We start from the raw sequence: 24,404 nt of genomic DNA, 5'->3' as shown, positions 1-24,404 counted from the left end.
GCCAAAGGATGAGCCATGAAAGGGCAGGTTGTGGATGTGAAGGAGGACGGATAAAAACATGGCGGCCAGACAAGGGCCAGACGAAGGGAGTCCAGGGAAATTATGTGAGTTCTGTTATCTCGAAAGGACAGTAACCACAAAATGGAAAATGGCTTACAGGATGGGACTCTTAAAAAAACTTTTAAAGGGCGGTAAGGGGAAAATGGCTAAGTAAATTATGGTAATCCACAGAGAATCCCACAGAAAAGTGACATTATAAAATTATGTAGATGAAAATATTGCACAATTTGCTAGATTTAAAAGCATGTTACAAAAGAGTATATTCTCTGAAATCCAATTTCTACTTGAAAGATGCACACATACATACCACTGGAAGATATGCAATACCAGTTGCTTCTCAAACTTGAAAATGCATACAAATCTAGGGGGCCAGTTAAAGCTCAGATTCTGATTCAGTAGGTCTGGAGTGGAGGTCTGGAATTCTGCATTTTACACGTTTCTAGGAGCTACTGACGCTGCTGGTCCGATGCGCCTCACTTGGCAGCAAGGATAACGCAGACCAGGGGATGAACAGTGTTGTTTAATATACAACAGATGAGACTGTTTAAAATAAACAGATGAGACTGTTTATTTTAGCTTTCTTCTTCCCTTAATTTATATTTATTTTCTAATTAACTTGGGTCAAAATTAAAATCAATAGGTATGTGTTACTTTGGTATGAAAACACAAAATTTATTTTAGAAAGAGAAAAACGGTGAAGCAAACCAAGACGTCATGGGAGATATAATGAAACTGTGAGGGGGAGCCAATATAAAATTAAAGCCAAGGAGGGTCATGCACACCTAAGAAATGGGTGGAGGGATGAGGGAAAGGAAGAGAGGGACATTGCTGATGACGTGCTTGTGAAAGAATTCTGCAGCCGCTGGGCAAGTGGTATAGAAGTTGTTGGGATCGGGGTATAAACAGAGATGTTCTAAACATGGAAATAAAACAAAAAGGACAGTAGTGGTAGGACAGGTGCAGACCTGAGCTGCCCAGGGGTGGGTGGCCCTGCCAGGTGCACGGGAGGCCAACTGGGCCCACGCTGCCTCAGGGACTAAACGCTCGAGAGAAGGGCTGGTCCTGCCCTCTCCAGCCCGAAGGAGAGCCTCTCTGAGGGACAAGGAGTGTGATCTGCACACAACTGGAAAGCTAATGGAAACTTTTAGAAAGACAGGGCACGTGTTAGGCCTAAACCCAGAACAGAGTATAGCTGGACGACTCCCAGGGGTGTAGGAGTGACGAGACCATGGCTTGGCCTACAAAGCTGGGGCTCCCATTGCATTGAGCTTGGGTAGAATGTGTCTGCCCCAGGAATGCAGAGAGAACAAACATTTGTTATCTGCAAAAAATCCAGCCTAAGCTACAGCACCGAGAAGGTACTCCCCGCCTTGAAGTGACAGCAGAAGTGACAGTGTTGAGTGGTCAGAGCCCTGTCCTTGTGCACAAAACACTGAGTGACCAGCCACAGATTTCACCAGGTGCCATCGCCACAGATGGGTGTTCCCGATTCCTTAAGCAACACCCAGGGCTGGTCTGAGACCTTGGGGAAAGAGGCAGGTGGCAGGAAGTATTTGTTATCAGCCACTGTTAGTTGCTAGGCATCACTAAAAATAAAGCAGGTATCCAAATTATAAACTCGTATTTACACACCATCACTGAGTTACCAGCAGTCACCCACAAAAGGCCAGGAGCCAGCCTACTTCCAGGCAGGAGTGTGCCCTCTGCTGGCCAGGACAGTGACTTGGATAAACAGAAAGAAAAGTCTCAGCTCAGAGAGAAATCCTGGCTGCTTCCAAGATTCCACTACACGCAAAGGGAAGACACAGAAACTAACAGGATACTCTATGGATGTAGGGGTTTATCATCTCCAGGAAAAAAAAAATGGCCAGGAAACAATCACTAACCACCACTTAGAACGAGGCCCTGCACTCACTTCCATCAACCCTTCATAGGCCTTTCTCCTGCATCCATTTTCCCTCCATCGATCACTCGTCCATTCACTGAGAAAGAGCAAGCATTTTCTGGTAAAAACTGTGCAGGCAACTGTTTCACCAAAGCAGGTCTGAGGCACGTGCTCATTCCATGAGCGCCTGTCAGGGCCCAGAGGCCCCAGGAGGGCCTGGCAGATGCCCCGCCCCCCGCCCCGCCCCCTGGCTCACCCCAGAGCTGCTGCAGCAGCGCACTCCTCACCTGTCTGTTCTCCTGTTAACCCTCACCGAGGGTATGTTTATTGATTTTGGAGAGAGAAGTGGAGGGGTGGGGAAGAGAGAGAAACATCCATCGATAGGTTGCCTCCCCTATGTGCCCAACCAGGAATCGAACCCCCAACCTTCTGGTGCACGAGACAAAACTCCAACCAACTGAGCACCCAGCCAGGGTGCCTCACCTGTTTTGTTCATTCTCTTTCCCATCTGATGGGGCTATATTACAGTGAGTTCCCTGCAAATGTGATACAACTCTGTTGTAAGTGCTGCCTCACTTAAACTATTCTTTATTAACTACACTATCTAAGCCTTTCTGTTTTTAATGCTTCTAATGTCTTAGGATAAGTCCACAGGCTCTGGTGCAGCCCCTACTGTGAGGCCTAAAACCATCTATTCTAAAACTCTAGACTACTTAGATCTAGCATTGCAACAGGTCTCAGAGATCCTCTTTTTTTTTTTGGCATATTTGAAAATTATTTTTACTGATTATGCTACTATAGTTGTCTCAATTTCCCCCTTTGTCCCCTTCCATCCAGCACCCCCACTCCCTCAGGCCACTCCCCATCATTGTTCATGCCCATAGGTCATGTGTACAAGTTCTTTGGCTACTCCATTTCCTGTACTGTATTGTACATTCCCATGGCTCTTCTGTAACTACCTGTTTGTACTTCTTAATCCCCTCACCTCTTCACCCATTCCCTGACACCCCTCCCATCTGGCAACCATCAAAACGCTTTCTGTATCCATGATTTCTGTCTCTGTTCTTCTTGTTTGCTTCTTGTTCTTATTGGTTGTGTTTTTAGATTCAATTGTTGATAGATATGTATTTACTGCCATTTTGTTGTTCATAATTTTGATCTTTTTAAAAAATAAGTCCCTTTAACATTTCATATAATAATGGTTTGGTGATGATGATGAACTCCTTTATTTTTTTCTTGTCTTACGGGCCCTTTGATTCCAAATGACAGCTTTGCTGGGTAATTTTGGCTGTTGGTCCCTGGGTTTCATGACTGAATATTTCTGTCATAAAAGACAGTATCTTTTTTATGCTGTTGAGGTCCTCACTAAGTTCCTTGAGCATCCTTATAACCAGTGTTTTAAACTCTGCATCTGACAGATTGTTTCTCTCTGTTTTGTTTAGCTCCTTTTCTGGAGTTTTGATCTGTCCTTTCATTTGGGCCATGTTTCTTTGTCTCCTTATTTTGATGGCCTCCCTGTGGTTGTTTCTATGTACTAGGTAGAACTGCTATGACTGTTTTGGTAGCGTGGCCTCATGTAGTACATGTCCTGTGGGGTCCAGTGGCACAGCCTCCCCTGTCACCCAAGCTGGGTACTCAAGGTGGGCCCTCCACATGGGCTGAGTACACCTCCTCCTGTGTTTGAGACGTGGTTGCTGTTGACAGGTCAATAGGAAGGATTTACCAGGCCAGTCAGCTGCAAGGACTGGCTGTGACTGCTGACCACCGACCTCTGCCCTCTGTGGAGGATCACCTGTGCAGGAGCAGGGTGGTGGTGCTCCGATGTGGTCTGCAACCATCTGTGTTCTGCCTGGGGCCACCCTGTATGAGCTAAAGCAACCTGAGGTGTCTGCTATTTGTGCTGGATTTGGAGATTCCCAGACAAAGCCAAATTGTGAATCTAGGCTGACTGCTGTTAGTGCCACACCTGGGGCCATTTAGCAAAAGGTACAGGGGCTGGGGACTCACTGAGGCCAGCTGTCACTTGTTTGAGAGAATTTAGGAAGTTGTAAAGCATGAGCCAAGAGCAGTCATTCATATGGAAGAGTCGTGATTAACAGTTTGTGTGGGCCTTTAATTTGGATGGGAGGGAGTCTCAGGGGATCTCCAGGGTGGGCAGACAGTGTGAGCCAGGTTAATGGAGTCTCGGATATGGCACCTACCTACCGGCTTTGTGGGAAGAGTGCTCAGAAAGGGACAATGGCCTCTGCCTGCCTTTCTGTCTGAGAGAAAGCTGTCCCCCAGCTCTTGCTTTGATGCCAGATACTTCGGTTCCTCCCCGTATGCAACTTGTGCCTTTCAAGCCACTACCCCAGTTCTGGAGCTCACAGAGAGAGAATCTGAATAAGTCTGTGTATGGGTTCTTTAAGAGGAATTGCTTGGGACTCTAGACGTTTCTTCCACTGACTCAGTCCCTGCCACTTTTTGCAGCCAGAAGTTGTGGAGACTTATCTTCCTGGCACTGTAACCCTGGGCTGGGGGTCCTGGTGTAGGGCTCACTCCCAAGATATTCCTCCCAAATTTTTATCCACCACACAAGGATTTGGGACCAGCCTGTTCTACATCTGTGACCCTCCTACCAGTCTGGATGGATGCAGTTTCTTTAATTCTATAGTTGTCAGACTTCCATTTACCTCGAATTCTGATGGTTCTGAGTGATGGTTGCTCTATATTTTAGTTGTATCTTGATGTGGTTGTATCGAGAGGCAAGCCATGCTTACCTATGCCGCCATCTTGACTGGAAGTCTTCAGTATCATCTACGTTTTGCCTGACTCTTCAGCCTCTGTTTCGCACATTGAAACGTCCTATCTTTTCTCCGATTTATTCTCATGTGCAAGCTACTCCTCCCTCTGGTCAGTCTGAAGATGCTCTATTATCTAGCAAATTAGTGAACCTGACAAGGGGTCAAGGGAAGCCCTAATTTGTAGTTGGTGGGTGATGAGTGCTAGAGGCCTGGACTTGGGATTAGTGTTTGAAATGGGGTCAGTCTTGTGGGAATGAGCCCTTAACCTGTGAGGTCTTAACTCTGCAGAGTGTCAGAATTGCTTGGTGTAGGGAACACACCCATGTATTTGGTGTTAGAAGTGTTGTGAGCAATAATGAGTGCACAGCAACACGGAACAGCCTTTGGTGTGTGACGATGTAGGTCCGTCATCATGGATGATTGTATTTCAGTGATTCCATGGCACCATGGTGTCCTTGGAGACTATTAAGATGATGTGGTCATTTATGCCATCACTTAGTGGCCTCAGGTTATTACTTAAAAAAACATATTAATTCTGTGGGCTCCTCCCTCTCTATTCAGTATGACTCTAAATATGGTTGCCTCTAGTAGTACTTCCCTAGTCTCTCTCTTACGCCGTCTACTGTAACCTCTGGCTTCTTTGCAGTCAAGATAAATCAGATGACCAAAGTCACTAGTAAGACTAGATGGTGTGTAATTCCGAATCCCGAGGGGCTGGCCTGAGAGGAGTTCCATGCTGAGCACACCAGGAGAGTGTGTTGTCAGCTTCACACTCAGGATTGAATTTGTTTTGTTTTATTAAACTTACTATTTATGCTAAAAAAGTACATAATGGAACTTACTAAAAGAAAGCTTTATGAGCAAAGAAAATATCATTGAGGATATGAAATGCAAGGGAACCACTGGGGAACAGAAACTGGGAACTTTTATACACATTAAATTTTAAAATGTCTACTTTTGGTCTCAGTAAACTTAGCATACCGATTGTCGGCATGTTCATGTATAGAATAAAGGACTAAGCTACCCTGAACTGAAGTACTGAGTGTTATTATTCCTGTTCCGTCCTATATCCCAGAACATCTTTCATAATTTTGCGGGTGATTTCAATTGATCAGTTTTGCATGTAAGAAACTGTCAGTGAAAGTGACCTTAAATAAATCACAATCACTGTTTCCCAAAGAACTAAATTTGCACCACATATGCAGTTGCCACCACCCTGCCCTGCCTATCCAGGGAGCGTGAGCATCGACCAGCCAGTGCCTCTGAGCCCGAGCCCCGAGCCCTGGCTATGACTACACTGGAAGTCTCCACCTCCTCACATTTTCCCCCTGTCCAGTCTGTGCTCCTCCCTGCAGCCTGACTTGACTTTCTTGTTCAAACTTCCTTCTGTGCTAAGACCAGCTGGTTCTGCAATGGATGCTGACTAGAGTCTACACTCTCAGGCTGGCCATCCCAAACCCCACAGTCTGGTCCCCTATACTCATCCATCTCCATTCTCTCTCCACCTCCCTCTCTCTGCCCTCAGCCACACTTACTCACGCACTGTCCCAGAATGCGGCCCAGCCTGCCTCAAGACCTTTAAGATTGTTCCTTCTTCCTCCATACATAGCAATCCAAGTTTTCCAAATCCTCCATAGCCATCCCCACCAAGGACAACTCAGGAGGTCCCTCCCTCCCCGCCTCACACACCTCAGGCCTAATCTACTGTGTTGACACTCCGTAATCAGGGCTATTTAGGAGAGTGTTCCTCTCCCCCACCAGGCCCGGAGCCCCCAAGAGCACTCTGCTTTCTGCACACCTCGCAGCGGCAGGAGCTGAGAAGAGAGTGACCTGAACGGAGGGGAGGGGGGAGGAGGACCCTGCCCACGCGGAACTCAAGCTTTTTGCATACTTACGGTTTCCACAGTTGAGACCACCAAGGCCAAAGGGGCAACTGCAAGTCAACAGAGAAAAATATCAAGAATCAGTTTCAAATCTCAAAAGAAATCATTGAGGCAATCTACTAAGTAATTTCTAAATAAGGTTTGTAACAAATTCATCAGAGTAAATGAACTCAAAGCCTACCTCATACAGGTTTCATTTTCAAGCCTATATCCATCTTCGCACGCTGAAAAGAGAAAAGGACAGTCCATGGGCATGTCTACCTCTCTTGGCCCAAACCGACAGCTGATGAAATGCCAGCCACCCTAAATTCTACAACAATATTCTAGAACCAGAAGGCCACAGATAGTTTTAAAATGATCTATTATCTGGGCTAAGTATATGTTAGCTCAACTCGTAATTTTACAAAAAAATGTTTCTTAACCTCCTTGTGGCTGTCAGTTTTCAATCTATAAAGAGTATATAATAATAACATCTACCTTATAGTTTCTTGGAGGGGATTAAATAAAATAAGGCATGTAAATGGCTTAGCCCAGTGCCTGACACATGGCAACCACCAAACAAATGTTTTACGTTACTTTCCAGCACACGCGAGGCTCTTTGGAAGTTCTGTGGCCCCCATGTGACATCACATACACAAAGACAGGTGCGTCGCCTTCTTCGAGTCAAACCTTTAACCTGCCGCGGGCCCCATCGGCCCCCTTCCATGAAATAGTGTATGGTGTCCTCGGGGCTCTGGCCCTCATGGCTGCCTCAGATTTCACAAAGAAGCGTTCCCTATAGTTCGTGCAGGTGACATCGGACATATCTAGATGAGCCCTGATCAGCACGTCACCCAAGAACATAACTTTGAACCCTCTGGTGCTTCCTTGGAGGGCCGTGGTCCAGCCATTCCTCTCGATCAGCAGTTCCTGAGTTTATCTGATCCCAGAACACTCCCAACACTACGCTCAGCTGACAGAATGCCGGGACCCGCAACACATGCGTGGGTGGAAGCAGATAATAAAAAAATGGCCTCAGACAAATCCATTGCTGCAAGGAATGTTAAACATTTGACTCATAATTAATATATAGTATATACTGCAAAAAAAGATCCTGGGTAAGAACGGGTACTCAGTGTGGAGCAGAAGAAATCCCTGAGCAGGTAGCGCTGGTGCTAACGGTGAGGTATGAGTGCCAGGGCGGTGTGCACCGCTGGGGGGAGGGGAGGGGTTGGCCCCGCAGACTGGGATCTGAGATCTGCGATCTCGCAGACTTCCTGCGTCCTCTCTTATGGATCAGGGCGTAATAATGTTATCTACACAGATGTGTGAGGCAGTGTCCTTCCTTCTATTTTTCAATGTTAGACATTAAATGTCTCCAGCATCTATTTTGTTGTTATAGACTAGAGACCCATCACAAGAGTTCTGTGACACGGAAACACTGTTTCAAACGGTCTTACTTCTCTGCCAGCAGGTCATGAGAGCTGGACTGCACTGATTGGACCCTACGGAATCGCTTTTCCTGAGCAACATCCTCTGTGAAGGGCCACCTCGCAGAAGCAGCAGCCCCTCGCAAGCCCGGAGGGTGTTTGTCGGGGATGTTGCGGAGCTCACCCCACAGTAACCTCCTGTGGCGGATGCTCGAGACACTTCTCTTGGGCCCCAGAGTCTAGAAAGATGGGGATGCTCCCGATCAACTTTATGTTCCTCACCTGTTTTCAGAATCACGTTTCTCTATTCGCCTCAGTGCCTAGGAAGCTGAGAATCTGAACGAGTGGCCCACCTTTAGCAAACACGCAGGACCTGAGGGTGTATCTTTCTGTGTAGTCACTTTCCTCCTACCTATAACAAAGCATCATTTTATTTCTCCTTCCACCTGATTTACCTTCTAAATTAAATATTAATTTGTTATATGGATTTTCACTGGGTGCTTCAATTATTTTTTGCAACAAGGTAGAGCACGATCATATCCCACTAAGGAAGGAGGAACCGGGGCCCCGTCCCAAACCTGTGGCACCTCTGAGTGCTCCGCTGGCCTGGCCGTCTCAGCGGGGGCCTTGTCTAAGGAACCAGCTGAGCACTCCTGCCTCCCGGTCATGGAAAGTGCCGCGCCACGGCTGTCCTCATGCTGCGGCAGGCCCTGGGGACTTGGGAGGCTGCCCCTGGATGACCCTGTCTGCAAGGCAAGTGCTGGCGTCCCCCGTGACTCCCCCGCCAGCTTCGGCACCGAGGTGGCTGACACCACACCAGTGTGTTCTGCCTGAAGCACTTTTTCCTGAAAATGTCTGTACCTCAGATCTACCCACCCAACCTTCCTCTGCTGGGTGGGAGCTTTCCACCCTGTGACCGTCATCCAGCTACACGTAAGGTCCATCTGCTGCCCTGCCTGCAAGCTGATGATGGGTCGGGCTATTTTCACTTAGCTTCAGAAGTATCCTGACTTCTGACATAGTGAAATTTCTTTATTCCCAATGGGCTCCTTTGCCCATTCACTGAGGACTGATGCTACTGTGGCCATGGAGCTATTCTAGGGATTCTGGGAGGAAAACCTGGTCACAGTCACTCCAGCACACCTGGTCGCCACCCCTTGAGGGACTCCAAGCCCCAGCGCACTGAAGAGGAGATAAATGTGGGTACAGCTCCCATATACCCAAATGGGCTTCCCTGTTGATATGGAACATGAGAGAATTCAAGCCCTCTGGCCTTTTATTTATTTTTTTTAAAGGGGTGGAATCTTAAAAACTCTTTTGTTCTCTTGCAGGAAACCACCTCAAGCCCTGCCAATCCTGTGCTGTTGTGTTGGCTGCCCTGGCACCCTCCTGCTCTCCAGCAAGCAGTCACCGAGCGCTGCAGTGTGGCAGGCAGGTTCCAGACATGGGCCCCGCCCTCAAGGCACTGTGGCCGGTGAGACAGAGAATCCTGCTGACAGGGAGCTGGAATTCATCACGACGCCTGCACGATGGAAGGAGGCTCAGACGCCTGCGGGAAGGGCACCTACTTTGATTTTATGTGATACTCAGAGAGACTGGTACAGACTTCCTTATGTGAAGACGTGTCATGTGAGACACTGTGTGTGCGGGTGCATGACAAAACAACAACGCAGCTGTGCTAATGGACAATGACAAATTACTGAGATTTAGAAAACACACCCGCACCTCTATCTTACCTTTATGCCGGGGACTGACCCCTGATTTGCCGTGTCCAAAAGGGGACTCATTTCAAATACCCCTGTGCTCCAGCACCAATGGCCAGAAGATGTCACTGCGAACCCATCAGAACCCAGCTGACAGGGCTACAGTGGGCGGAGATCCCAAATGTACTCCTCAGAGGCCTGAGAGCCACACGGGAAAATCAAACAAACGAGGACACTGCGGAAATGAGGCTCCAAGGCGCCTCAGCAATGGGCCCAAAAGCTAACCGAGGTTTCCTCATGCTGGGTCATTAGTGGGTCAGTACTCGAGAAACAGAGATGCTGGTGGCTGTGTCACTCACTGCATTGGAAAAATCTACGGCAGCTCTGCAGTTGCTAACGCTAGTCCGTGAGCCACACAACCATGACGCTGCTAACAGGGACGCAGAGGGGTGCGGCTCGGGCCAGCCAGGAGCAGCAGGGGCAGGGCCCCTCTCGTGGCCACCAGCAACTGCAGAGGCGCGGCGCACAGGGGCCCGCGAGCCTGCAGACCTGTGTGCTTCTGCCACCTTCCCTGTCCCTCTGCTGGCCATACGGCGGCCCAGCAGAGGACTTCAGCAGCGGTCACCTTCCCACACAAAGTGGGGCTCTACAGCCCGGTTTCTCAGAAGGGCGAGGAACACTTTGCATTAAACCAGATAAGATGGAGTCAGGAAGCACTAGCTCTCTGAATCAAAGGGCAGCCTGACGCGGTGCTGAGAGCACCGCAGAGCTGTCAGGGCCCAAGCCCTCTCGCCTTCAATGCCCGCCGCAGGGCCTGCGCCCAGAGCTGAGGCTGTGCTCCTTCTGAGCCCTTTGTGTATAAACCTAAGTCACAGGGTCTGAAGCGCAGGATGAGAACACTGCCCTGACATGTATTTGTATCCTCTCCTGATAGAACGAGTCCCTTCGTGGGGAGTTCTCACAGATGTAAGTGGCATGCTTCCTTTCCCGACTTTACTCAGAGTCCAGCACACCTGTCACTGCAGGAAAAGTGGGCCAACCACAGTCTAATGTGACATGATGCCTAAAGCTACACTCTGGCCTGAGGTCGCTGAGCTTCTCTTGTGGCCGTGTGCTACGGTGGAGTCACCTTATGTCAAAGTGCTACTCGCTGAGCAGACTTTAATTTTAGCTCACCTGAAAGGTTGGCAGAATTTGCTTTCTGCCCTCAAGCACTTTATCGATTCAACAACAACCTGGGTAAAATACAAGAGTAGATGCCTATGTTGTATAAAGTACTGCCCGTTACACTGCCTTTGTTAATTCTCAGAGGAAACAGAGGTTCGGTGAAGCCCAGTGACTTGCCCAGGATGTTCCGTGACTGGTGCTGCCAAGGTGGACTCTGACCCACATGCCTGAGTCTCATTGGAACTCTGTCTACTGAGCCACAGCGGCTGCTAAAAGGTACAGCCCGACTCCGTGCTTCTGTTACAGTTTTAGGAGATTAGCAGACAATAGAATAAAGCTTCGGGAATTAAAACAAAAATTTTTCTAAAAATTTTTGGAAGTGGAAATTTTCTAAAGTGGAAAAAAAAATGAAAAGAAAAGACGTTGCCACCACAGGCATTCCATTCTCTTTTTCTTTCCCTTTGAATCCAGCGGCCAGGCCAGCCGGGGTCAGAGATAACGCTATTATTCCGAGGAGGTAAGGTATGCTTATGCTATCCTGCTGTGAGCGAAATAAAAGGAACTGGCCACCCCAAGTTTAGAACAGTCAACCTAGAGCAGGAAGAGAGGCCTGGGCAGAGCAAAGCATCTGTCCTGTCCCAGGATGGGCCGCAGAGCCCCCGAGACCCTGTGGTACCTCTGCAGGAGTGGTCCATCTTGTTGAACTGAAAGTAGCCCGACTTGCACTGACACAGCGCGACGCCGTCCAGGTCGGTGCAGATGGAGGTCTCTTTGTCGCATTCCGGAGTCTTCCGCTTACACAAGCTGCCCGCTGGAATGGAGAAACAAGACAGTGAAACGAAACAAAACCTCCTAGACTTCAAACCTTCAGATGCATGAACTTTCTATTTTAAGAGGCTCTGAGAACAATTTTCCAAAAAGTGTACACGGCGCACACTCCTTTCTGAGGTCCATTCTGCCTTCTGCCACGCTCCCCGCTGTGGGCCCCAGGCCCGCTCACTAGAAGTTCGCACGGCGCACAGTGAGACTGAGAAACCCAAATAAACAGTGCTGCCCCCGACCCCAGCATCCACCGCAGCCCGGCCCTCGAAGGTGTGACATCTTCTTGCTTAAGGACTGCAGCGGGGAGACTGACACCAACGCAGAAGCCATGACCACACTGTTCTGAGGAAGCCGAGGGCCTCGGAGAGCATGTCTCAGCACTGCGTCCGTGCAGCTGAAAGGCAGGCAGCACACTGCTGTGGAGGCAGCTTGCTGCCTAACACAGACGTTCCGGGGAGAGGTGTGGAAGGTAACTGCTCTCTGGGGGCTGTGGTTTCATTATGTCACCTGTCTGTCTCCCTGCTACATTTGCTGTGTCTTCAGGCCTATTTGTCTCTGGGTCTTCAGCACCTCGCCGGGAGACTGGGCCACACACCAGCACCTGGTAACACGTATGAACGGGGTGCCGGACCACCTGTCGCTGGGTCAGCAAGAGAGCTGGGTGGGCAGAGCGGGCGTGCCTTCTTCCTCCTGTCCTTATTTCTCACGTGTGTCCGCCTGTCTGTGTCCACCCCTGGGCATGTGGGTCATGTTCATTTCATGGATGACAAAGAACCATTTCACTGTTATCCAAAAAGCCCCTGTGCTGGGCATGTGGCCCTCCCTGACACTGTGTACCTTGACCCCCCCGGGTTGTACACAGTGGGCACAGTGAGGGTGCATTTTACCATCTAAGGTAAGCCTGACCGAACAAGATGCAAGTAATTGGGGTACACAGACAATACAACAAACATACAAAACCAGCGGGAGAGTAAGCAGTAACTGATGCCGACCAGCGTACACGGCAAGGCAAGCCAGCCATATGGCTGCTGTTGTTGGCAGACAAGTGCAAGTTCAGAATGGGAAGAGGGCCCTGGAAGGACAATGTGTATGTTGTACAGTGAGGACGGTCTCTTCTCCCCTTCTCCCACCTTAAGGAAGGACATCAACCTGTTCAGAAACCAGCTCTTAACACGGCAGAGGTGTCCCCACCCAGGCAGGTTCTGGTGATGGGAGCTGACACCCACCCGGGAGGGTTGGGGCATGGGAGGGGGCGCAGAATCAGCCTCCTTTTCCGAGTTCTGAGAGCTGGGGACCTGGTGCACGGCCTGGCCACAGGGAGGTAAGTTTAGGACGTGACTTGAGTTCTCAGCGCCAAATTTCCTGTCTTTATCAGTGGAAGCCAACATGCTAAATGAGAACCCTGTCTGTGTGTGTGATAGCATTTCCTTTGTTTATTGTGGGGAGTCTTTGTTTATTAAGGGAGAAAAGTGAAAAATGGAAAATCTCACGGAGCAAACACCGCAAAGCTGGCACCAGAGAGGTTCCAAAACTCCGCAGTCCCTCATGTATACCTTCTGAAGGCTCTGCCAGTGCTCAAGCCTTAATCCGAAGAAGATCGCTCAGGGCCAGAGGCTGCCCAGGCCGGCACCAGCCTCGTCCCGCAGCCAGCCTGGGCTGCCTGGCCTGATTAGATACTTTCTGGAACCCAGTGTCGTGTTTTCCTTCCGTCCTGCCCGCTCACCCGGTGTGCTGGCAGACGCTGCCCTCCGCCTGAAGCCCCCCGCGCCTGCACAGAAGCAGGTTCACCGGAACGCAAGAGCAGCTGGCCTGCCTCTGCAAGGTGGAGCGGCTACCCATCATAAAGCCATCAAACGAATCACTCAGAACCCCATTTTCATCTTAAGCCTGGTGAAGTGAGTTTCTATGTCCACGCTTCCCACGCACAGCCCTTCCTGGGCCTGACGCCCACCGCACAAGGCAATGAGAACTTAGGTAAAACCCAAGGCTGAGACGAGGCACGGGCGACTTCCAAGGACTTGAAACCTCTCGAGACATGACCTGCAGGGTTTTGAAAGGCGGAGAAGCAGGTATTTTGTGAACTGAAAAGTAAAAACCGCCTTTCCAATGGCCGTGTCCAGAGTAGCCCGGTGCTGCCCAGAGGCTGGAAACACCCAATGTCGGGAGCCTGAGGGCTCTGGCCCATCATAGCCGCCTCGCCAGCACTCAGAAAGGGGAGCCAGAGCCCGGGCTGAGTGTCGGCAAAACCTGGAGAAGATCTGGGATGAAGAACCACGAGTGAGCCTGCAATTCACGGGCTCTGAGAGGAGAGGGGATGCAAGTGTGGGGACAAGGGGCTCAGTCGGGTTTCTCTGCACCTTCTTCTCGGTTTTGCAGTGAACCTAATACTGCTCTTAAAAAACTGAAGTCTTGAAAAAGAAAAGAATGGAACCTCAGCAAGGAGAACAGGGGCTTTCCCGAGAGCCACAGGCACCTGGGCAGGTGGAGGAAGGGGAGTGTGAGAGGGACCCGGCTGCTCTGAACACACCCTTACAGACCCAGCACCCGGCCGCTGGATCTGCAAGGCATGACCTGCATTTACTGGGGACAACAAGCAACCGCATACAATGCTGCCCACAGAGGGTGTGGTCCCTGCATGTGCGGTGAGTTCAAAGGCCCCCTTCCTACTCGCTGGGGAGGACAGACTGGGGCCCTTGGATCACAAAATGAAACAAAGTAAACTGACGTGTTCTTGCCTCAGAGTTCAGAGCACAGTCAGTGTAACGGGGCATAGATTTTTAAGCTAATTCCCCAATGATGCTGAGTGATAGTAATTACAATTCCAGAAAGTTTAGCTTTTTAAAAAATTAATAACTAGCCCTGAAATAGGCCAAAGGTGCAGCATTCATCCCAGAGCGAAAGGCTAACTCTCGGCTCACAGGCTCTCTCCAGTGAGGGCGCTGCCAACAGCCCGGGGACCAGCGCTCACAGAGCCCCAGCCCACGGGGGACCTCGTCCCGGGTCTACCAGCAGATGCGGCACCACAGCTTCTACCCACAGCTCAGGTCGGCGTCTGGGCACCAGATGGGCGCTCACACAGGCTCCACATCCCACTTGTGTAGTGAAGTGAGCTTAGCAGAGCCCACTTTGATCATTTACGAGATGGCAGCGGGGACAAGCCCCCTTGGCGAAGAAGCACTTTGATTCCAGCAGTTTTCCCACCCCAGAGGCAAGACTGCTCCTCCAAGACTCAAATTTGCCTTCTGAACTTGTTTCTAACCCCTTTCCCCATCTGCTTTCTACTAGACGCACCACAGATGCTTTCTGGCAAAGCAGGTAAAGCAAGCACAGGGAGGCAGAGATGATCTCGAACAGCACCGTGCAGTCTGTGCTACATCTCTCGGGTCTTGTTTCTGTGCTCTGGTGATGTGCAAATAAACAAAGATGGCAGGTGATGCTGCACATGCTTTTTCCTTAATAGTGTGTAGGCTGATGGAGGGTTGGGGTATTGACAAGCAGGTACGTTCTGTGTGTGAATGTCTGTCTCCCCAGAGAGAGTGGGAACTTCGCAAGGGAAAGGAGAGTGACTTCTGCTTTATCACATCAGGTCCTGCATAGGAACAGAAGGGGCAGCATGCCAAGGACCAGGTGACTTCAAGAGTACGTGTGTGTGTGTGAGTGCACTCACATGCGTACAGAGGTGCACACACACAGCGATTTTTTGCTGAACACCCATTTCAAAGACAGCCTGGCTCTGTGATAAGCTCCAAACACCTTACATTTCTATTCTAGTTCATTTCTATTTTCTGTGCCTAACTGCATGGGTGGGGCCCTCCCAGAGGGGCATTCTCTTACCTCTAAAGATCCGCCTCTGGGATCCCAAGAGCTGGCAGACCTCAGCAGAGGACCTGCAGGAGTTGACACACTTCTGCATCCCGTCGGCCAGGTCGAACAGAGTCACGTTGGAGGCCAGGGAGAAGGTGGTTTGCAGCGACATGACCACAGCGCTGGGCTCCCTAAAACAACGTGTGTAGGTTTTTATTGTTCTAAAAGGACATGTGGGCCCCCAGGTTTTTGAAAAGCAAGTGTCATCTCCATTGTCCAGTGAGGGAATGGGACAGCATGAAGGTCCACTGACTTCGGTCACGCTGTGGCCTGCTCCAAACAGGGCCCAGCTTTATTGCTGCTACCATGTAAGAATACCCTCCCCTTTCTACAGACCGGTTCACAGGCAAACGTACTTACCTAGAAGCGTGAGCTGTGGATCGGGTATAACCAGGTAACGTGGAAAAACACATATTTAACTGAAAGGAAGAACGAGTTCGTCATTAACTGTGAGTTAGACAAAAGCCTAGACCTGGAACCAATTTCCTATTTTCAGAATTAAACAGGCATTTTCCAGCCATCAAGTTGTCAGCAGGGGGTTTTACGGAGGAGTGGTGTCCTTTTCTTGTTCCCTCTTGATGCCTTCCTGAACTTATGCTGTTTTCGGGGAGTACAAAGGGAGCGAGGCAGATAGTAAATCAGTGGGGAAATCTTGGCAGGAATGATGTTCAGAACAGCACCTTGGATGCAAAACATCTTCAAAGCACAGATCTCTTCTAAGACCCAGGGTTTCAAAAAACTCAGAGGCAACTGTTTATTTGGACTTTGGATAGTGAATGAGCCTCATGAAAAGGCTGGTTCCTCTCAGCCACCCCAGGTCTGGCAGGCCCCGTGCACACCCTTCTTAATCTGCAATGAGTTGACCCAGCTCAAAGATAGGTCCTCTTCAAAAGGCTCTCCATGGGAAACTACATTATGTGGGGTCAAGAACCCTTTTGTTGAGAGCAAATTAAGACCGACTGGCTGTGTTTGCCTCACGCCCTCAGAGAGAGCAGGAGATCCCTCCAGGGCATAGAGAAAGTCCCATGCCTGCTTCCCTGTTCCCCCCACACTGGGGCTGGGGATTTCTGTTAAGCAGCAGAGGGTCTCAATACCCAGACCCGTGAAGACCCACCTGGCTTCAAAGCCCATGTGTCAGATACATCTCAAACACAGGATGTTATCAAACCCTTTATGGCTTTGTATGACATTGCCTTAACCTTTGATAGGCAATGACTTGCTATTAGCATTATTACTTAAGCTCCCCCCCCCCCCGCCAGGTGAAACAGAAATAGCACGCTTAAGAATAGAATGGAGCCTTGGGAAAGGACTTGAGTAGCTTCTCCAGTCAGTACCCAAATCTTCACTATTTCCTGGGGTGGAGATGTCACTTAATACATCGACATCGGGTAAAAGTTAGCAAGTTGGAGTAGTCACTGAGCCCCGTGTAAGGGAAAGGACTGCCAGGGCACCGGGTTCTGAGCCCACACTATTGGCCTGCAGTACAGCCAAGGGGCAGGTGGGGTGGAGTGACGCCACCACCAGGTATAGGGCTGGAAGGTGTGGAAGTAGATATAAGACCCACTGTGCCTTTGTTCACCCGGCAGCTCAGGCCACTCCACAGAGTCTAGCACTGGGAATTATGGTGAGGGCTTTGAGTCACATGATATCCCCTGGACCTCCAGAGGGGCTGGAGACTGAGGTCAGCCATACGGGTGGTTGACTATGCCTACAGATTGGCTCTAATTTCAGTACATGGGCTGCCGAAGCAAGCACTACACATGGCCTCTAGACACCAAGACTCAAGGCAGCTCCCGGGCTGGCCGCGCTGCCTGACCACCAAACACATTGTCGCCCAGGGGAGCGCACACCGTCCACGACTCCATGGGAGAGTAACGCCGGAAGCACCAAGTTTGGAGCCCTCCTGCACTCTGTCCTACACGCCTCCCTCCCCTTGGCTGACTGTAACCTGGAGTTTTTCACTGTAATAAACGATAACCGTGGTATGACAGCTTTTGGTGAGATCTTTAGTCCGAGTGAATTATCAGATCTGAGGGTGGTCTCACGGATCCCTGAACTTGCAACTGCTGTCAGAAGTGAGGGTGGTCTAGTGGACTGCTCCCCAATTTTGCACCTGGGCTGTGTGGGCTCAGGCAATGCCATTAACTTCTGGAGCCTCTCAGTCTTCCATCTGCAAAGGTGCCAGCAACACTGCTCACAGAAGTGAGGCTCCTGTCAGAGCGCCTGTCACGGAGCAGATGCTCCGTGGGTAAGAAACGGGACTGGAACCTAACCTTCATACAAATAAAATCCACGGTCCCATAAAATCCTCTAGGTGTTGCTTAATACACTAACTGTCACCCATAAAGAACAAGTAAAACTGAAATCAGCAATCAGCTGATCTCTGGAACTTATTTTAACAACAAACTTCAACTTTCTAAACACAAAATCTTAGCCTCCAGTAGCAGTTGAGAGGCAAAATTTAATATCTGAGTTTCATTTCATTTCTTCTTTCTTCTCTATTTTTCTTTCCCTTTTTCCTGACAAAAGTAAGCCAAGAGGGAAAGAGGAATCAAAGTCCCCTAGATAGTCTATGCAATGAATTCTCAGCCCTGGACCATCGGGATTAACTGTTCTGCCCTTGACATTCCCTTGAGGAAAAAGAGCCTCATCCTGTCCACCTTCCTGAACACAGAGAGCAGGCCCCAGAGCGTACTGACGGCAGACAGGGTAGTGGGCGCTCTGGGCCATTCCTCTTCACCAACAGCTCTTACAGGTTCATGGCCTCGGACCGTCTGCGGCTGTCAGTCCGCACGTGGAAAAGACATGCCAAGGCCCTGATAAAGGCTGCACCTGAGGACAACCTTGAAGAGCCGCTTCCACAGGGAACCACTAGTTCTCAACGCCTCCCCTCCATTTTCAAGAGGCCTGTTGTTCTTCTACCTTCTGAATATAACGGGAATGAACAGTGAGGGAGATATAGCCAATCTCCAGGAGGTTCCCGATCCTAAATGAAACCTGTTCTAGCAAGCAAAGGACTGGAAGGAAGACGTCTTTCAGAAAACTTACTGTTTTGGTGATCTCATTTTCAACTTCACGTAGGTCCGATGGTTTTTCCACAGTGGTGTTAGGAAACATTTTCTTTAATTTAAACTCTGTCACGAAGGTTCTAACTGAAAATAAAAACATAACCTGTTAGGCTACACAACAGGTGGGCCTACGCGGCCGTGTGTTTGTAACCTTCTGGGGCATCCAGCTTTACTCCAGCTCAAAGGGCCACCTCCGTGCACTTCTTTCTCCTGGAGGGTGCAGGCCACCTCTCCCGCTCTGGGCTTCTCTCTAGCAAAGTGAACATCTGCTGAGCTGAGCTGGAGGCTCAGACTGAGCATGTGGGAGGGCTGCCGAGAGGAGCCTTCTTCAGGTCTCTCTAGTGGCCTTCCCATAACAGATGCCTCACAAAGCTGGGACAAAGGAAAGAGGTGAGCCGGCCTGCAGAACACACTCCTACAGGGGGACTCGGGGCCAGACACAGAAAGGCTCACCGAGCCCGTGAAGGCTTAGAGGGAGCAGAGCTCTCACACTCGAGGTCTTTCACCAAGTTGGTGAGTCCTCACCTTCACGGGCAGGCTTTGGCTTCCTCTTCTCACTACTGTCACCCCCACCAACCCCTATTCCTCTTGCTCAGAGGAAATGCCCATTTGATCACTGATAGAAGAGCCTTCCAGAAGTCAGTAACTTCCCAAGGTCACACAGCTTCCAAGGGCCAAAATTAACATCTAATGTCACATGTGCCCATCTTCTGGGTTCTGCTATCCCCACAGCCCCCTGAGAAATCTGATAGTCTAAGGATGGCCAAGGGGCTGCAGCAGAAGGTTCCAGATGTCCACAGTGAGGCCCCGCTCCAGGAGGCCACCAGACTCCGTGACCATGAGCCGAGTAATGAAACCACCCATATTCCAGATAGTGCTGGATTCAGGCACGTAAGAAAACAGCCTCATTTTCAAGGCCCATTTCTCTCATAAAATATAATTCTAGTTAACGTCAATTTGTGCTAATCAGGCCTGAGGGGAATGGAACTTACAGATGGGCAGGCAACCAAAAGCCAGTATAGCCTGCTTTATATCTGGCTCTTATCTTCCTTTATATTAAATTGTTATCTTCCCCTCTGGACAGAAAAGGAAAAATAACCCAAAGCACACAAACTCCTGAAGCTGCCTTTTCACAGAAAAGCTTACTTGATGAATTAAAAAAAAAAAAAGGCCCACAAATAAGCCAGGGGAAACATTTAACATCTTATACTTACTGTCTAAAGCCCTTAATCCTTATTTAACATCTTTTTGCTTGTTCTACAGTTCAGTGAAGCCAGCTGCTAAGGACTCTTTCTGAGCAGCAGGAAGCTCTTTGAAAACATTCTTGGCCAAATGAAAGCATTTCCGCATGCTCTCATTTGCATGTTCCTCTGGTGTTTATGAACAATGAAGTTAAATGACTTGAAAAGGGAAAGATGATTGTTATCACAATAGACTCTCTCTCCTCCTGGACCCTGGGGACCCTGGGGCCACTCCACACACAGGCTTCCAGAACCGGCACCCTACTCCTTATTCTTCACATCTGACAGGTCCGGGTTTATACCCAGACAGTCTGTACAGAGACAGACAGACTGCAAATGCTAAGCACACAGATCTCTTCTGAACCATGACAGTGAATGCGGCCTCTGTTTTCAGTGTGGATGTGAAGATGGCCACACAGAGTACCTGTCCAGCCCCTGCACCCTCCCCAGGCACAGAGACAGCCTCACCTCTGAAGGTATGCGCTTGGCTTTAAGGAAATTTTTTTCATCAGATTTCACTGTTGATTTATATAAGTTATCAAAAAATGATTTAAGATTCATAATTATTACTTTGTATTCAGAGTGGTTTACTATTTTCAATGCTTTCAATTCTGGGCCAAATGGTCCCAGAGGTTAAAGACGAACGTTAAACATTACCTCTCACCTGGAGAATTCTACCATTTTCTTTTCTTTCTTTTTAAACAAAAATTTTTATAAGAGTTTATTTGAACCAAACTGGCAACCTGTCGGGGAGTGCTCCTGAAATCTAGTGTTTCCAAAGCTTGCTCAGATACATTATTTTATTTGATCGTCACAATAACCCCAAGTGGGAAGCCGACCAGGGGTGATCTGATTTTACAGATGAGGAAAAGGAGGCGCAGGGGTCATGCCCTGTGAGTGGGCGGCGGTGCTGGAGCTGGGAGCCGGAGCCGGAGCCAGAGCCAGGCACGAGAGTCCCCGGGCAGGTGCACTTTCTGCACTGCTTCAGAGCAAAATCATTTCTGTCTTCTCCCTTCCTAAACCAAAAACTCCTGGTTTATTTCTTATAGGGTGTAGCTAAATGGAATAGGTTAACTGAAAGCAAATTATTAGAATAAGAGGAATTCTTGGTTTTGACCGATATCTATATTCCTAGATTTTTCTTTCTTTAAATAATGCTTTGACTTGATCCTTGTATTTTAAACAATTTTCAGAATTCTACCATTATTTTAGTAGGGTAGCAACTGTTGTAATACATTTCCAGGCCCAAGATGGAGCTGCTCCTGTCCAGGCTGCTGGGTTGGCAAACCGAACTTCTGTAATCCTACACCAGTGCTCTGCTGGGCCAGAAATGTAGTATATCCAGTCAGTCAGTCGCCATACTCCACACCAACCCTGGGCTCTACACTTACTTCCTTGTAGGATACGCAGGCCCAGCCAATCACACACTGTTTCCAGGTAGCCACTTCCAGCCCTCTAACAAATTCACACTTGCCCACAGTCCTTCAGGAAACGTGCTCCACAGCTTGTGAGGCACTGTGCTCCCCCATCCAGGAGCTGTTCCCCTTACATCAAGGACGCCAATGACCAAATTGCTTTAGTTTTGTCATTGGACACAACCTTCTAAAAAGTCTGACGATTCCCCTTGGCCTACAGGCAGTAGGAGTTCATGCAAATGATATTCGCAAAACACAAAGACACCTGTTCTCTCTAAAAAATATTTATTGAGTACTTTTTGTATGTTAAGAATCACACTGGACAATTTAAGATGATTCAGAGTTGACTCACTTTACCTGCCAGTTTCCTTATCAAGCTTAGATAACAGCTCTCTGTTCTTCACTTCTAATTTTTCAACAAGTTAGGTATGGAAGGAGGCTGTCAAATACAGGGTCACACACTGCACAAGACAGCTCTCAGGATTAACAAGTCACTGCGCAATGGAAGGAGTGCGGGCTGGGAACCCGGCCTCCGATCAAGCAGCTGTTTGTGCTTGGCCACTTAGCGCCTTGTCAGGGCTTTAGTTTCCGTGTGGATTGTTTACTTCTTAATCTTAAAGTAGTGATTATACCTAAAATCAACCCAGTTTTTCATGAAGCTATCCAATTAGGCAACCAACCATGACAAATTGTCCAGTACGGTTATGGCAGTAGCTTTGTAAAAACATATCTGCCTGTGGACGAGGACATGAAGATGGATTTTAAACATGAAAAGAACGTGTGAATTTGGTAGGACGATCAGGTTTTTCTTCTCTTTTTCTCTCTCCCTTAAAAGCATTTTTTAAACTATGTGATCAGACTATCCTTTGATACATTCGTATTTTTTGTAACTGCAGGCTGGATGATTAAGCAGCATAATGCACAAATGACGGTATATTTATATGCTCATTAAAAAGCTTGTCTAATATTTTTAATAACATGAGAAAATGTTTAAGACATAAAGTTTGCACAAATACCACATGATTTCAACTATATAAGAATATAATGTACACCAAAAAAGTTTCAGATAAGATGATGTATTTCTAAGTGGCGGAATAATAGACCGCATATGCCACTTCTTCCTGTATTCCTTACGTTACACCTCGGACAAATATTGATTTAGATTAGGGGAAAAAAACGTTACTTTTTATGTTCCTTTGCAAAATATACTGCAGTGTAGAAAGAGTTCCAAAATAGACTCTTACCCAAATTGCATATTCCTTTTTCCAGCTGGTACCCAACTGGGCATCTGCAGGTGAAGGACCCCTGAGTGTTGTTGCACGTGGCCAGGGGTGGGCAGGGGTTCGAGAGGCACTCGTCCACATCTGCAGAGGGCAGAAGAGCAAAACCGAAGCCCATTACAGCAGGCACTTACTAAGGGCCGAATGGCACTAGGCGTAGCGGGGCCCCAGGGGTGAACTGGACACTGGCCTTGTTCTCAGAGGGCTACCAGCCTAGTAAGGATAGAGGCAGCATGTATACAGCCAACTATAAACACAAGGCAGGATCTGGAAGTACAGAGAAAGTAGCAATTTTAATGGAAGGGAGGATTAAGATGATTTCAAATGATATATGGACTGAGACTAGAAGAACGTTAAGAGATGTAAGTGGGGGGACTCCAGGCTGAGGCACCTGCACAGTGCAGGCCCAGGTGCAGGAAAGCCCAGGGGCCGGGGGAGCGGGGGATGGTCCGGAGCAGCAGGCGTAGAGGGAGCCCACGAAGTGAAGCCAGATCGTGGAGACTTTCCAACCTCAGTGTCTGACATTATCCTACCAACGACACACAGGCGTGCTAACTCCCAAGTAAGCAGGGTATGGATTTGAAAATCTTAGTCCCCTGCATTCTGGAGAAAAGAACAAGAGTTCCCTGTCTATCTCGGTGTGCTGCTGGACTGCGGACCACTGGGGCGGCCTCTCCTCTTACCCACACTGCAGTCGTCCCCTTGCCAGGAAGGCGAGCACACGCACCGACGCCCACGGCCGGGCGTGTCCACGAAGCATTTCCCATCGTGAAGACAAGGGTTAGGGGCACAGCCGCTCACTAAAAACACAGTCCAGGAAGAAAGCAGTTAACCACACAGGACAGGTAAAGGCAGCTCTGAGGGAATATTTGATTCTCCTGGCTAATATCTGATTCTTGCTTATTTCTGGGTACTTGCCCTGACAGGCCACACTACTGACATAGAATGGGTTCCCCAAGAGGAGCAGCAGAGAAGCGGTGACACTGGATTCCGGCACTCGCTTGTGTACCGACACAGCGTCGGACAACTGGATGGCTGCCTGCAAGCACTGGTTCAAATCCAAGTGCTACTTACACGTCACACTATTCGGGGTTGGCGATTATACTGCCTTTCTGATACTTAGAAAATTCTACTTGAATTAATGCCCATTGAAAACGCACATTAAGTGGAAAAGGATCCGCGATCACCCATCCTCCTGCTGCTCAACTGTAACGACGTGTGGGCCTCCACTGGTTGTGCAATGGCTTAGAAAACCCTTTGGGGTTGAGCACTGCAATGCCTCCTGTTTGCATAATGTAACAACGAGCCTGGATGATTCTTCCAGGCCCTACTGATGCACTGGCTTCGATGTCATCTCGGACTCTGGGTTCCCAAGGGCAGTGACCACAACTCTGTTCTGGTCTGTATAACCCGCACTGTCGTGCTCCAGTTACGTAACAAGGGCCTAATAAAGGTTTCCGACACATACTTAGAAAAGCCGACACCCACAAAGTAACTGCGTCGTCTCCAAGAAGAAAATCAGTGGTAGAATGAGAAAAGGAAGGCAGAAGCCAAGAGTTCTAAGTCCAGAAGAGTAACCTGAATAAAAACAAATGGGCTACATCTAGAGATGGTGTCCCGCTCCTCGCCACCACTTTTATTTACCTAAAATCACCCGTCGAAGCACAGCAGCTATACGTCCGAACACTGAACCCATGGATCCTGTCACAAAAATACACTTGCAGCCAGTGATGATGCTCCTAATACTCGCCCACAGTCACCATTGCAATGGCCATGATCAGCTTTACAGGAGATTGTGTATGTTTGGCCACCGGGAATGAAGCT

The 24,404-nt window shown here is 48.9% G+C and overlaps 1 protein-coding gene across 5 annotated transcripts in view; it reads right to left on the bottom strand.

The window, feature by feature from the left end:
* Positions 1 to 24,404, bottom strand: part of HEG1 (heart development protein with EGF like domains 1) — a 90,702-nt gene that overhangs the window by 22,664 nt on the left and 43,634 nt on the right. For 4 of the 5 annotated variants that reach the window (XM_037132121.2, XM_053672842.1, XM_037132094.2 and 1 more), the window contains exons 8-15: positions 23,264 to 23,380; positions 22,545 to 22,664; positions 18,625 to 18,728; positions 15,937 to 15,995; positions 15,547 to 15,707; positions 11,567 to 11,701; positions 6,793 to 6,835; positions 6,624 to 6,661 (exon numbers count right to left, since the gene is read on the bottom strand). In XM_037132121.2, coding sequence (XP_036988016.2) covers positions 6,624 to 6,661; positions 6,793 to 6,835; positions 11,567 to 11,701; positions 15,547 to 15,707; positions 15,937 to 15,995; positions 18,625 to 18,728; positions 22,545 to 22,664; positions 23,264 to 23,380 — 777 coding nt within the window. The remainder of the gene's footprint in view (positions 1 to 6,623; positions 6,662 to 6,792; positions 6,836 to 11,566; positions 11,702 to 15,546; positions 15,708 to 15,936; positions 15,996 to 18,624; positions 18,729 to 22,544; positions 22,665 to 23,263; positions 23,381 to 24,404) is intronic. The other variant, XM_037132113.2, reaches the window with a different exon arrangement.

This window comes from Artibeus jamaicensis, unplaced genomic scaffold (assembly GCF_021234435.1).
Source record: "Artibeus jamaicensis isolate MK-2021 breed Jamaican fruit bat unplaced genomic scaffold, CSHL_Jam_final contig_793, whole genome shotgun sequence".
Taxonomy (NCBI): Eukaryota; Metazoa; Chordata; class Mammalia; order Chiroptera; family Phyllostomidae; genus Artibeus; species Artibeus jamaicensis.
This window is presented reverse-complemented; position numbering and strand designations above follow the sequence as displayed.